General features: G+C 43.2%; 1 protein-coding gene across 1 annotated transcript; it reads right to left on the bottom strand.

The window, feature by feature from the left end:
* Window positions 1–5,620: 5,620 nt before the first annotated feature.
* On the bottom strand, window positions 5,621–12,327 carry gja1b (gap junction protein alpha 1b). The gene is made up of 2 exons (XM_031878100.1): window positions 12,226–12,327; window positions 5,621–9,176 (listed from the first exon to the last, which is right to left on the bottom strand). Exon 2 carries the CDS (start codon window positions 9,158–9,160, stop codon window positions 7,994–7,996), a length of 1,167 nt encoding a protein of 388 aa, XP_031733960.1. The 5' UTR covers window positions 9,161–9,176; window positions 12,226–12,327; the 3' UTR covers window positions 5,621–7,993.
* Between the last annotated feature and the right edge of the window lie 267 nt (window positions 12,328–12,594).

The raw sequence follows: 12,594 nt of genomic DNA, 5'->3' as shown, positions 1-12,594 counted from the left end.
TTATGCATTCTGTGTGTGTTCTTTGAGGCTGCTAACCACACAACGAGTGCTGAGTCACTTTGTTGTAATACTTTCACAAGCAGCCTCTAGCAACATGAAATAATTAACACAAGAAGTGAGACAACATGTTAACACGTGTTGCCTTAGTCACCTTATGAGTAATGAGTAATCCCATTTATTCCTTTTTTCCTACCATATTTACAGGCCAGCATTCAAATCTGCAGAGTAGCATTAAAGGTCTGGCCCTGTGAAAATGCACTTTTTTCTCTCTTTCTCTCTAAACTGAGAAAGGATTCTTGTATTTCAAGACTTCACAGTGGACATGTTTTACAGCAACAGTCAGAAGGTCAGCAACAGGCGACAGTGAGTCACTGTAGCGTTCAGTCTATCCTCATGTCCAACACGAGAGGACGAAGAAGGTTCTCGTTTTTTTCGTTTTGTCCTCCCCGTTACCAGGAAACGACTTCGCCAAGTGGAGAAATTCCACTTTGCTCTGTTTTATACTCTCAAGAATGTAATGATGGCAGACCTGCTGATCTACTCTGTGGTTCTTTTAGAAACTGAGGCCAATGATGCTTCATTTATCAGCAAGATAACTGTCATAATGCTGGTTTGCTTTAACGCACATACCAGTATTAAACCATACAGTCCCAGCAAGTTGTGACAATGGATAGAAGTCCTCGGTGATCAAACTGCTAATGGTTACACTGTTTTAGAGGGACGTTCAAGTACGTTCTGAAACAAAAGCACTGTAAAAAAGACACACCTGCTATGCGTCCAAGGCCACATGTGCAGCATGTTATCTTAGAGATTGGAAGCCTGCAAGTCATCCCAGTTTAGTGAGACAGCTGCTTTTAGATAAAATACAATACAATGAGAGCTCTGTGTGATTTGACACTTAATTAAAGGCACTCTGTTAAGTTTTCTTGTAACAACCGCAGTTCTCACCTAAATGTATCATTTGTGCCATTAAGCCCCAACAAATATGTTGACTGTCCTAAATAATGTAAAAACATTATTTAGGACAGTAAAAACATAATGTAAAAACATTATTTAAAAAAAGACTGGACTGGACTCTTGGACTGCTCCCGGAGCTTAGGAGGAACATGCAATTATTACTAAATCCTGTGCAAAACTTTATAAACTCTTCTGAAAATTGGTCGTTGTCATATTGGTTTTTGGCCAAAAACTATCTCGAGTCTTTGGCATTTTGTTTTGTAGCATAATGCCTCCATTGTTGTGCATACCAAAACACAAATCTGAGTCCTATTAATAGTGGTCAAGCTTTAATTTCTAAGCGATCTAATTGGTTGGAAGTGTTTTCACATGTGCATTCTGGGTGCAGGTGATCGATAATAGAGCATGGTGTTTCAATGGTGGCTTTGAATGATGTGTCTGATGTAGAAAAATAAACGTGTGTAGTTATTTCCAAAGAAGTATGTTCTAGAATTTTAAAAAAGTGTAAAGCAGACAATAAGTTATGGTTTAGCATACCTGGTCAATATATAAGAATAAGCTAGTGCTTTCAATAATTATCAGTTTTGGCAATTGCAAAAAAAAAAATGTAACGTTAGTGCACTTTTTGATGTGCTCTTTCATTGTATGCTTACTGTGTATTAAAATGGTTCATGCAGTGACCATTGTGGTCGTGTGTTTGTCAGACATGCAGAAATGCAACCTTTCTGTTGGTGGATGTGATAAAGGGCTAAGACTGACAGACGGGTAAACAGCCCACCATTCACTCTACCAGCCACGAGGGACAGTTGATGCACGCTCGTATATATAAGAAAGAGTCCGACGCGACACTCAAACACAGGCCCAATGCTCGACGCAGGAGTACACTGCGTTTGACCCGCTGAGGCAACACTCCTGTTCTGCACTTGACCCCGATACTTGCTTCTGTTATAGTGAAGCAGTGAGGTCGGTTCTTCTTAAAACTACATATTGACTACTTTTTTTTTTTCCTTTGAAGGAACACTTCACCCAAAATCTCTCTCTGATGGATAACTGCCTTTGCTCAGCTTGTTGTGTGACATCAAACGCATTTCCTGGCGGCCAGCTGGTTCTGGTTTTGAGCACGACGTCACAGCTCAAAGAGCTGGTTGAAGGGACGTTTTTTTAGAGAGCACACTCACAAATACACACACTATCCATGCATTTCTTTTTTTTTTGTTGCATTTTTGCCAAGTAAGCCGTAGTTCCACCCCAGCTCTGTGGTATGCGGTTATAAGTCAGTCTGTGACGTCTTTGGATGTCTGAGTGCAGCAAACCAGCTGCAGTGCAACGTCTGCCACCCTCAATGTTCATTTTCACGCTAAAAATAAGCCCAGCCACCATAACATGCATGCACCGTCTCTATCCCAGTAAAATAACATTACGCTTGGAAACATTTACAGTCTCACTCCTCCGACTTGTTTCCTTTTTTCCACATACGGCTCTACAACTTGGGTTTCGAGTATGCTACGCAGTTATGAGTGAGTCCGCCCTTGAAAACCCGTGGCCGTCAGTGAACATGATCCGTGCAGCGGTTAGGTTTTCCATCACAACATAGCTGGGAGAACAATCTAGTAGAACTTTCTAGAGGACAGGGTCGGTCTGTGAGCACCAGACCGAAACCGCTCGCAGCATCGATTGTGAAGGGGTCAAAGGTCATCAACCAGCAGTCAGAGGACAGCCGGAAGAAGATACATTTCACCATGTCATCTTATCTTGTACAGCAGGGGGGTGTAACAGTGACGCTGGGCCTTTGACTGAGGATTTACTGCCAGGTTTATTCTTGTAGTGGAGAGGTGACTTCTCTTACTCTGAGTATTTTGCCATGGTGCCTAATTTAGGGAAATCTGGACTTCTCCAAACCCCTGTGGCCCTCTGATAGGGTTAGCTCCTGGTGGTGACTTCAGAGAGCTTCGTCACGTTACATCTCAATGAGCTCCAACTTCACGTCCTTCCGTGTTCCTTTCACATTAACAGAGAAAGGCTTTGAGAATCGTGTCCGTCTCAACGGCAGAGAAGTCTTGAGAGTCCTGGTGAATTACATTCTGTGATCATTGATGTGAGCGCACTCACATGTTTCCCCATCTTTACAGAAACGTCGCCATTTGGGAGTCTGGAGATAATTTGTGTAATTCGCAACAAGTGATTTCATGTGCTCACGCATGCTCGTGCATCGGACGGCCGGTGAGATCAGCTAAGAGAGTGAGGTCTGCCAACCGCTCACTGGCTGCTCAGGTCAACAAGGCCTTTTCCTCTCAGATCTCAGAGGATAGAACCTCTTCAGAACTGCCCCGCGATAATGCAAAAGCACATCTGAGTGGTAGATTTCTTTGACGTATTGTGCTTTAATTTCCGACAGGAAACTTGCTGTGATTAATTGCTCTTGATCGAATGAGATCAAAGATTTTCACGAGGCACCCTTTAGCGTCTGTATGCGTCACATGCATCACATTCAACTAACTCCAAACACACACACACACACAGGACTTTCTTTCAGGAGACCGCTATTTGTGTCCTGTGCAAAACTAAAATTGAATGTTGACATTTTGTCACATTAGTTGTTTGTCACTCGCTAGTTGCGTAAGCCCTTAGTTAACATCCACCACGCTCTTTCCCTAAACTTGACTTAGTGTTTTTGTTGATGGATGTTTATTTTGAAAATACATCATATATTGTATATACTGTATGTTGATACACCTTCCCTGACACGTCAAAAACTTCCCAACAAACTCTGATATGTTGTATTTTATGAACGTATTTGAATATTGGCAATAAACCAAACCAAACACATCCACCACTCTGCACTTTCCACACTACAGCGGATTGAATTAATTAAATGGAGCTTTTTGCTCTCTAAGAAATAGAGAAATTGTTTGACTAATGCTGATCTGTACACTGTCAGCTTACTGAAATCATAAATAAGTCATTAATGGAAGTTGTCCTCTCTAACTCTGAGCCACATGTGGTCTTCAAGCTGCAGCCCAGCTCTCTGCAGCACATGTGGTTTGATTCAGTGCTGTGGAAAGATTACAGAGGAAACTTGGACAAGCGATGCGGAGCAGTGTCTTCTCAGACTATGAAATGTCTCGGAAGCTTTTATCAAAGCTGCGGTATACTTTACGACTGAATACCTACTGAGCCCTATCACTCTCCTTTATTGGGATCATGACTTGGTTTATGTGGTGTTCAGAAGGCCGTGCCAGCATTAGCTGGACAGAGTTTCTCCTGTTTTAAGCACATGATGCAATCCTCCAGAAATGTTACAAAAGTTACCTCAGAAAGACTATCATGAAGTTAAAACATTATGTGTGAATGCCAAGTTGGTTGCATTTGGCAGTAGAGTTATAGCTCTGCAAGGTATGTTTGTATGTATCCGAGCACACAGTGAAGGTTCAGCACAGTCACATCTCGCTGAAGTACGCATTGTCCGTAATTGAATGGAACGAACGTCCTGTACCAGGTTTAATTGATTGTAAAAACAGAAGCAAGAGGAGGCTAACATGGTGGTGGCAGTTCGGGTGAGCAATGTAATGCTGATGTCAGTTAAAACCTCGTCCATCCAACTTCAGACTTGTCTTAAGTTTGATGAAAATGCATTATTGAGACGGGCCAGCAAGTTTTTAAATATCTTTATTGGTGGTTGGGTTCCTTCCCACGAAAAGCCTGTAATTGTGTGTGGCAGCTAACCAGCGTAGCACTCAGCCTAGAATGTGGTGCTGAAACAGCATTTTAGAACTTGAAAAAAGAACAAAAGTATTTGAAAAGAAGGAGTAAATGGAGCAATCAACCAATATTGAATGATTCCACCCTGATGAGTTTAAAGAGTTAATTGTTTCCCTAAATGTGTGTAGATAACAGTTTGCTGACTTGTATTGTTTAGGACGGTAGGTTTGGCTAACACATACCAGGACCCTGCTGAGTACATCGCAGCTTGTTGTTGAGTTTGAATGAAGGGGTTTTACAGCGCCTTGCAGGCCATTGGTGTCTCAATGCGTGTTAGCCGATTGTGGGTTGCATTCATTCGATCACACAGTACAGCAGTGGCTGTTGTGGAGATCTGCACTGATTGCACCTTTATAGTTATATATCACAATCAGAATCAGCGTTATTGGCCATGTATGCGTACGCATACAAGGAATATGATGGTTTCTTTCTTGTTTTTCTCTATATCTCTTGCTCGTTTCTTATGTGAATTTTTAATGATGTTTTTAATGTTTTGCTGATTTGTTTTTTAGTTTGTTATTTTTGGTGAAACTGCCGTCTTGGCCAGGACTCCCTCAGAAAAGAGATTTTGAATCTCAAGAGACGATCCTGGATAAATAAAGGTTGAATAAAAAACACTGTGTGTCTAAATCACTACAGCCAGCTAAGAAAGGTCAGCAATGTCTGTTTAAAACCACATAATAGGCAAAAACTGCACATGTATAGAAAATGACACTAAAACTTCAGTTTTTGCAGAATAATACTAGACAAAAATAAATTAAAAAATGACAACTAACCTGAAAGTGTTCCAGAATTTGGTTTAAAGACAAAATCCTAAGGGGCGTGAATGAGCACAGCTGTACTCACTGGGGGTTCATTCATACCACAATGTCAATGGTCTGCAATGAAACCAATCAATCAGCAATTAAGACAGAAAAAATATTTATTGGTTAAAATAGCTTTTCACAGATACAATTAATGGGTTTTTGTTTTGCTTTCATGCACTTACACTGTACAACAGTGGATCCCCGCGGATTAGCATCGAACTACGGCAACAAATGACTAATTGCTCCTGTTCCTGTCAATGGGCGACATCTCTCACAGAACCAGTCGATGGAACCAGCGGTCAGATGTCTGATATTATGCACTGTAGTGATTTCTGTGTTATAAAATAAATTAGTAACATGTGTATCAGAAAACTCTTACCACTAACTGTGTGCATCACATTACATCTCCATCACCAAGCTCTCAGTGCAAATGCCATTGTAGCTGACAGATCCATGACACATGTAAGTACCGACAAAATGATGCACCAATGACAATTATATTTAAAAATTGCAAAAAAAAAAGAAAGGAAAAAAGGCCCAAATTGAGATTTATCCTAGTGTTTGATAGTTGTGGAGCTACATTGGCATACATTTGAACATAACTGACTAAATATTAGTCCAGATCTATAAGCAGTCTTCTAAAAACTCACATTTTTTTTTATTGTGACACAGTTAGATTGATTTACAGTACTAAATATCTATTTCTCAAGCAGCAACGGTTACATTGAGTCTGAAAAAAACAAACAATACCTACAGAACGAAAAGAAAGTCATCATTCACTCAAATATGTAAAACGCAGATAAATCTTTCTACTGTTTTTCTCTACAGGCCGCAAAAGATGAAAAAAAAAGGATACCACAGTAATAAAGCCTTTCTTTATGGAAGCCACGTGAAACCAGATCAGTGTAACCCCTCAGCCCCGCCACCATCGCAAACACACATAAAAACCACAAAATGAAAACATGAAACCACATAAATTCAAAGTTTATCAGGAAACAACAGTCCACGCTGACTGACAAAGTTACTAAAGAGGAAAAAAAAATGTTTTACTGTCAATAAATATACAGCTTGTGGGGGAGTTAATGGAAGATGTTTTCTGTGAGTGAGAGATACTGGATAGTAGTCAAATGTTCCTCTTAGTGGTAGGTGTCCTACGGATGCCAAGCAATAAATATTCACTACAACACATATTAAGTGTTCTCCGAAATGGTGAGCACTTTACATATTCTTTGTCCGGACAATAACTCCTGTCTTTGTTGCGACTGAAATGTGATTTTTTTTCTTAATTAATCGAGAACTGGGATACGAGAGTTACGGTGTGAGTGAAACAAACAGAAGAGAGAGTGTTACAAATGTGGATTCGGCCGTGAAATCAGCTTTATGACGCAAGCGCACTGGAAGAGCAACTCAATGAAAATGTGACCGTCGAACTATCTTTCAATGCAAACATGTCTGCGTGTGTGTGTGTGTGTGTGTGTGTGTGTGTGTGTGTGTGTGTGTGTGTCAGTGATGCAAAATTACAACTTGGGTTCTATTTCCCTATTTCATTCTTTTGGCCATCATTCCTGCTGGTTTAAGGCTTCATCGGTGAGCTATACGCAGCTTTATTAAGGGATCATTTGCTAATGTGATCTATGTTTAGGTCTTTTCCTCTCTGAGAGGTTACATCCTATCTCCTACCAACAGTGTTGGGTTTTTTTTTTAAGCACAAAGGGGACTTACTAAATTGTTATAGTCAGCTTAAACTCTGGAAGTTGACTAGTTTAGTTAACTCAACTTACTCTTTAAATTTCCAAATTGTGTGGCGTTGATCATTTGGGACGTGGGTATGGAGATTTGTTTGTTGCTACTACTGGACTTTCCTTTTCTTTTCGTTTTAATTGACGGGGACAATGCTCAACAGAAGTTAGCCGAGAAGACTGATATTTAATCTTGTCACATGTTTACAAAAAAAAAAGCACAAATAAGAAGGCACCATCTTATGAAGCCGTCCCCACACCTTCAGAATTCAGGTCTGACAGTGGTTAAGTAGAAATGCTGTCACCAATAGGAAGAATAGCAGAAAATATGAAAACAAGAAGAGGACTTTTTCCTTTAAATGTAACCTTTGCAACTTAAACCAGAGCGATCCTCTGTTTTCTGTTGGACTCATCGCCTGTGGCTGTTCTGTTCTCTCAACGCTGGGCTAGCTCCCCTAAAAGGTTACGGTAAAAGTCATTGAAAACAACAAAAAACAAAACATATTTGCAACTTGTACCTTTCGACAGTGTTACATAACAAGTTTTAACGTCTCTTCGAGTGACTAAGAGTCTCTATGCTGAAGACAGTGATTGAGGTTAGCTCCGCCTCCTGTCTGAACCTATGTGATGGAGTGTTTCCTCACTCTCCGGCTGCAGCCGCACATCCCGTCATTCAGGGCAGAGCTGGGAGGAGGGGGGTGAGGGGGGTGAGGGGGGGGGCGGGGGCGGGGCTTACACGTCCAGGTCGTCTGGCCTGGGTCGGCTGCTCATCCGGCTGCTGGCCCGGCTACAGGGCCTGGCGTCCATCAGCGCGAGCGGCTGCATCTCGTGTCCCGCCGTCGAGGGCAGTTTCTTATGCTCCTGGGTGTCGTCCGGGAAGTCAAAGGCTTGTGCGTGGGAGTTTGAAATAGTGCTTCCTCCGCCATTCTGGCCGAGCCGGTGCTGCTCCGTGGAGTAGTTGGCCCAGTTCTGCTCGGTGGCCTGCTTGTTGTAATTGCGGCACGAGCCGGTCCCCCGCTCCCCCGTGGCCAGCTTGTAGCCCGGGGGGGACATGGGCGAGAGCGGCGCTGTTGGGGAGGAGCAGCCGTTATAGTAGGCGTACTTGGTGGTGGACAGATCTTTAGGGGTGGGGCTCAACGTGCCCCCACTGGTATAGACGATGGGCGGCTGTCTGCCCTTCACGCGATCTTTGATCCTCTTGAAAAACACGTAGAAAAGCTCGATGACGTTGAGCATCAGGGACACCAGGGAGACCACCAGCATGAAGATGATGAACACGGTCTTCTCCGTGGGACGTGACAGGAAACAGTCAACACTGTGTGGGCACGGGTCCCTCTGGCAGGTGTAGACCGCAGAGAGGCTGAACCCGTAGATGTACCACTGGATGACCAGGAAGCCCACCTCGAACATGGACTTGAAGAAAATGCTGACTATATAGGTTCTGAGCAGGGCCCCTTTCATCTTCACTTTGCCGTGCTCCTCGATACCATACTTTAGCTTCTTCATCTCGATCTTCTTCAGCGGGATGTCGACGTCGCCGCCGTCGTTTTGTACGATCTTGAGCAGCTCCTCCTTCCTGTTGAACTTCTGCTCCTTCCGGTTCAGGTAGAAGACGTGAGCTAGGTAGAGGAGCGTGGGCGTCGACACAAAGATGATCTGGAGAACCCAGAAGCGGACGTGGGAGATGGGGAAGGACTTGTCGTAGCACACGTTCTCGCAACCAGGCTGCTGGGTGTTGCATTTGAACGCCGACTGCTCGTCTCCCCAGGCCGATTCCACCGCGGTGCCCAGGACCAGGATCCTGAAGATGAAGAGGACCGACAGCCAGACCTTGCCACCGGCAGTGGAGTAGGCCTGGACCTTGTCCAGCAGACGACCCAGAGCACTCCAGTCACCCATTCTCAAGGAGCGTTAGCTGGTGAAAGAAAAAGAAGAAACAACATCCATTATTCAATTACGAGTTCAGGCTTTCACAGATAACACTTTCTATGAAACCCATGTCTATAATGTATTATAAACTTACTTACAATGTGTTATAATCTGCTTATAGCACTGTTTAGTTATTAGGCTTTGGCTTGTTATAATGACTTATAGGGTCAAGTATCATTACACTTCATAATGGCTGGTCACTCACTGACATTATTTATTTTGCAAGGATCATTGTTTATTATAATTCCCATAGTTATTATGGGATCAATAATCATTTAATAATGCATCATAATGTGATTATTCTAAGTGGCCACTGGGTGCTTTGGGTGAAGTGAAGAAAAAAACATTAAATCTACGCAAGAACAACACACAAAATAATGAATCATCATGAATTCTCAGGAGTGCTTATAACCATAATTATACAGTGATATAAGCAGATTATAATGCATTATTAGTATGATTCTAATGCATTGTAGACATGAGCATCATAGGAAGTGCTCCCCACAGACACATTATGAAATATGTCTGCTCCAAACAGCAGATCAACATTCTCAGGATTCTGGCCTTTTGGCAGCATTTTGTGATTAAACAGCGTCGTTATTGAAGGAGACAAACCGAGAGAGTTTGGTGACCAATTACTGGGCCGCAGGAGCAGAAAACACGTTTCGGAGGGTTTATGCAACACTGCCCTTAAGATCCACGCAAGGATGTCAACACATGAAATGAAATTGGACTCATCGAGCGAAGAGAATCTCCAACAACAACAAGTATTCATCCGAAACAAGAGGTGCTTTTGATTGAATTGAGCGGGCAAATTGGAGAAACGCCTAAATTGTTTGTATCAGAGAGATGATCCAATCTCTGACCCCGCGGCGATGTCTTTTAAGAAACCTCTCCAATGAAAAACAGGGACGACGACGCACGATTAATAATCGAATATTCAAATGACTTTTGCAACACCAAACATCTTAGAATAATAATTTTAAAAAACATCTCTTTAGGTAAAAACAGACAAGCACAGTTGTCAACCTGTTGAGCACTCATTGAAAAAAAAAAACATATTTCAGTCACATGACAGGACAGTGCAGCTCTGCAGCACTTATGGGGTCCAAACTACATGTCAAGTGAGATTATCTGCTAGGTTTTTGAATAAAACGGGTCAAAGTTTGTACACGTTAACATCTACTCCTGTTCTCCTTGTGCTGTACAACAAAAGTATCTGCTTCAGCTGGCCAACGTGTAAAAAAAGAGTCTCACTCTGGCTGTTCTTGTCTGTGAGGCGCAGAGTGAGGAGGAGAGAATAAAAGTGAGGAATGAAAGAAGAAAAGACACAAAGCTGGATCATCAGAGGACCGAGCTCTTCTGCCTCAGGGAACGGTAGAAAACTCTGCTGAATGTTAGCCGAGCTGTCCAGAATAAAGGGGTGTGGGGGTGTGGGGGGGGGGTTAGGCCTGTGGTGTGTGTGCATCTTCCCTCTGTGCTCACAGAGAAGAAGAACATTTCCTCTTGGGAGATCAACCCATTAGGAAAAAAGCATGACATCAGCAGCTCCCCCGTTGACAGTTTGCTCTTGAACCGCTGAGACAGGATTCAGTCCACAGGTTTAAAGGGAAGTCCCGCTGAAAAAATACTACAAATGTCGCTTTTGCTTGGCTACGATTGAAATAGAGCCACAGTTCAGAGGATGCACAACACTGGCCAGTTTGCCCTGTCTGAGGCTCACATCCACCTGAAAAACTAGCGCCCTCCTCAGTCCAAAAAATGAGCGGCGGAATAATAGAAAAATGACTGAGCGGCTCAGACCGACTCTTCATTCGTGTGAATTAACAAAATGCACTACAACGAATCATAGAGGGCAAAAAAAGGTTATGTTCTGGTGCAAATGTTAAAGAAGCGGTCATCAAAGGGGTTCTAGGGGTCTTTTGAGACATTCTGAAAGGGGGGGTGGGTCTTTAAGTGGTTACCACTGGGCCCTGCGGCACCATTAGTTATTATTATAACCCCAATGATAAACCACAGACTGTAAAACAGCCGCAATACGGTTTTCACTCTCACCTTCGCAGCTCTGAGGAGAAAGTTTAACTAAGGAGAGTTAAAAAGAAAGAAAAGGCGTCCAGCAGACACAGACAGAGAGCCGGCAGGATCCTAATGAGGAAAAGTAGAAACCCTCAGTCACGATACACAAACTAAAAAGGCATGTGCTCTCACTTATCTCGTAAAGAACCGCACTGTAATCCCTACCACCTGGATGGAGGGCACGGTCCTTCTGTGCAGAAGTGACCTTCAGCCTTCAGGGTCCAACGTGATGAAGGAGGGGGAAAAGTTCCTCCTTTTTTTTTGGTTGTCGTTGTTCTTATTAGACATGGGACATCCCGCCACTTTCTACATGAGTGAGTCTGTCTGGTGAAAAATGACCAGGACAGCAGAGAACAATGGACTCCCAACACAATAACTTTCAAAGCAGACATCTCAAACTCCACTGAACACTCCTTAGAGACATCACACGAGGCATGAATGAAACAAGTTTTGAGAACTTTAATTTGGAAGTTTCCTGTTGTCATGGGGCCACACTTTTTCTTTTTTCTTTAGTCACGGGCATATGGGAGAATCTTAACATTTAAAACTGAGCTTTTCTGTAGTTCACTGTCCAGTACAGGATAAGTTAAATCCAGCACAACAGCAACTTTTGGACGGACAATAAAAAAAGAATAAGCGCTCAGGATTTCAGTGCGCCATTTAAGAATGTATCCAATAAATCAACCGACTCCAGTCTTCATCACATATTGCTCCTCTGTGACCTCGATCTGTCTTTCTGGACGTTTAATAAGAGGGGGGGGAAAGAAGACGACCCAGAGACCTCTTTTCAGACTGTAGAAGTTAAATTGTCAAACTTTTAAAAAAAAAGAAAAATTGCACGGAGTGACGTTTGTTACGCACCGGAGCGGTCCGCTATTTTCTAACGGCAGCAGCCTGCGTGACGAGGTGGGGAGAAAAAAAGTAATTCTACCAATCTAAAAGAAAGTTTAGAAACTTACCTGGGGAAGTCACGGAGAGGAAGAAGCCGGGGGCCCGGAGGGACTTTCTCCGTCCGCCACTTGTAAGAACGTTGAAATCCAAGTTTTGGGACCAGGGGGGGGTGGGGGGGGGGGGGAGAGACTGAGTCGAACTTGTCAAACTTCCCTTATAACGGTCCAGTCAGAGAAGTTACGGTCACCTGATCTCTCTACGTCAAGACCCAAGCCGGGAGGAGAGAGAGAGAGAGGGAGGGGGAGAGGGAGGGGGAGAGAGAGAGAGAGAGAGAGAGAGAGGGGGAGAGGGAGAGAGAGAGGGAGAGAGAGAGAGAGGGAGAGAGAGAGGGAGAGAGAGAGAGAGAGAGAGAGAGAGAGAGAGAGAGAGAGAGAGAG

Source organism: Anarrhichthys ocellatus, unplaced genomic scaffold (assembly GCF_004355925.1).
Source record: "Anarrhichthys ocellatus isolate YVR2014 unplaced genomic scaffold, GSC_Weel_1.0 scaffold161, whole genome shotgun sequence".
Lineage (NCBI taxonomy): Eukaryota > Metazoa > Chordata > Actinopteri > Perciformes > Anarhichadidae > Anarrhichthys > Anarrhichthys ocellatus.
This window is presented reverse-complemented; position numbering and strand designations above follow the sequence as displayed.

What these genes read in the sequence shown, in the direction of transcription:
- gja1b (XM_031878100.1), bottom strand. Translation starts at nt 9,160, where the DNA reads ATGGGTGACTGGAGTGCTCTGGGTCGTCTGCTGGACAAGGTCCAGGCC.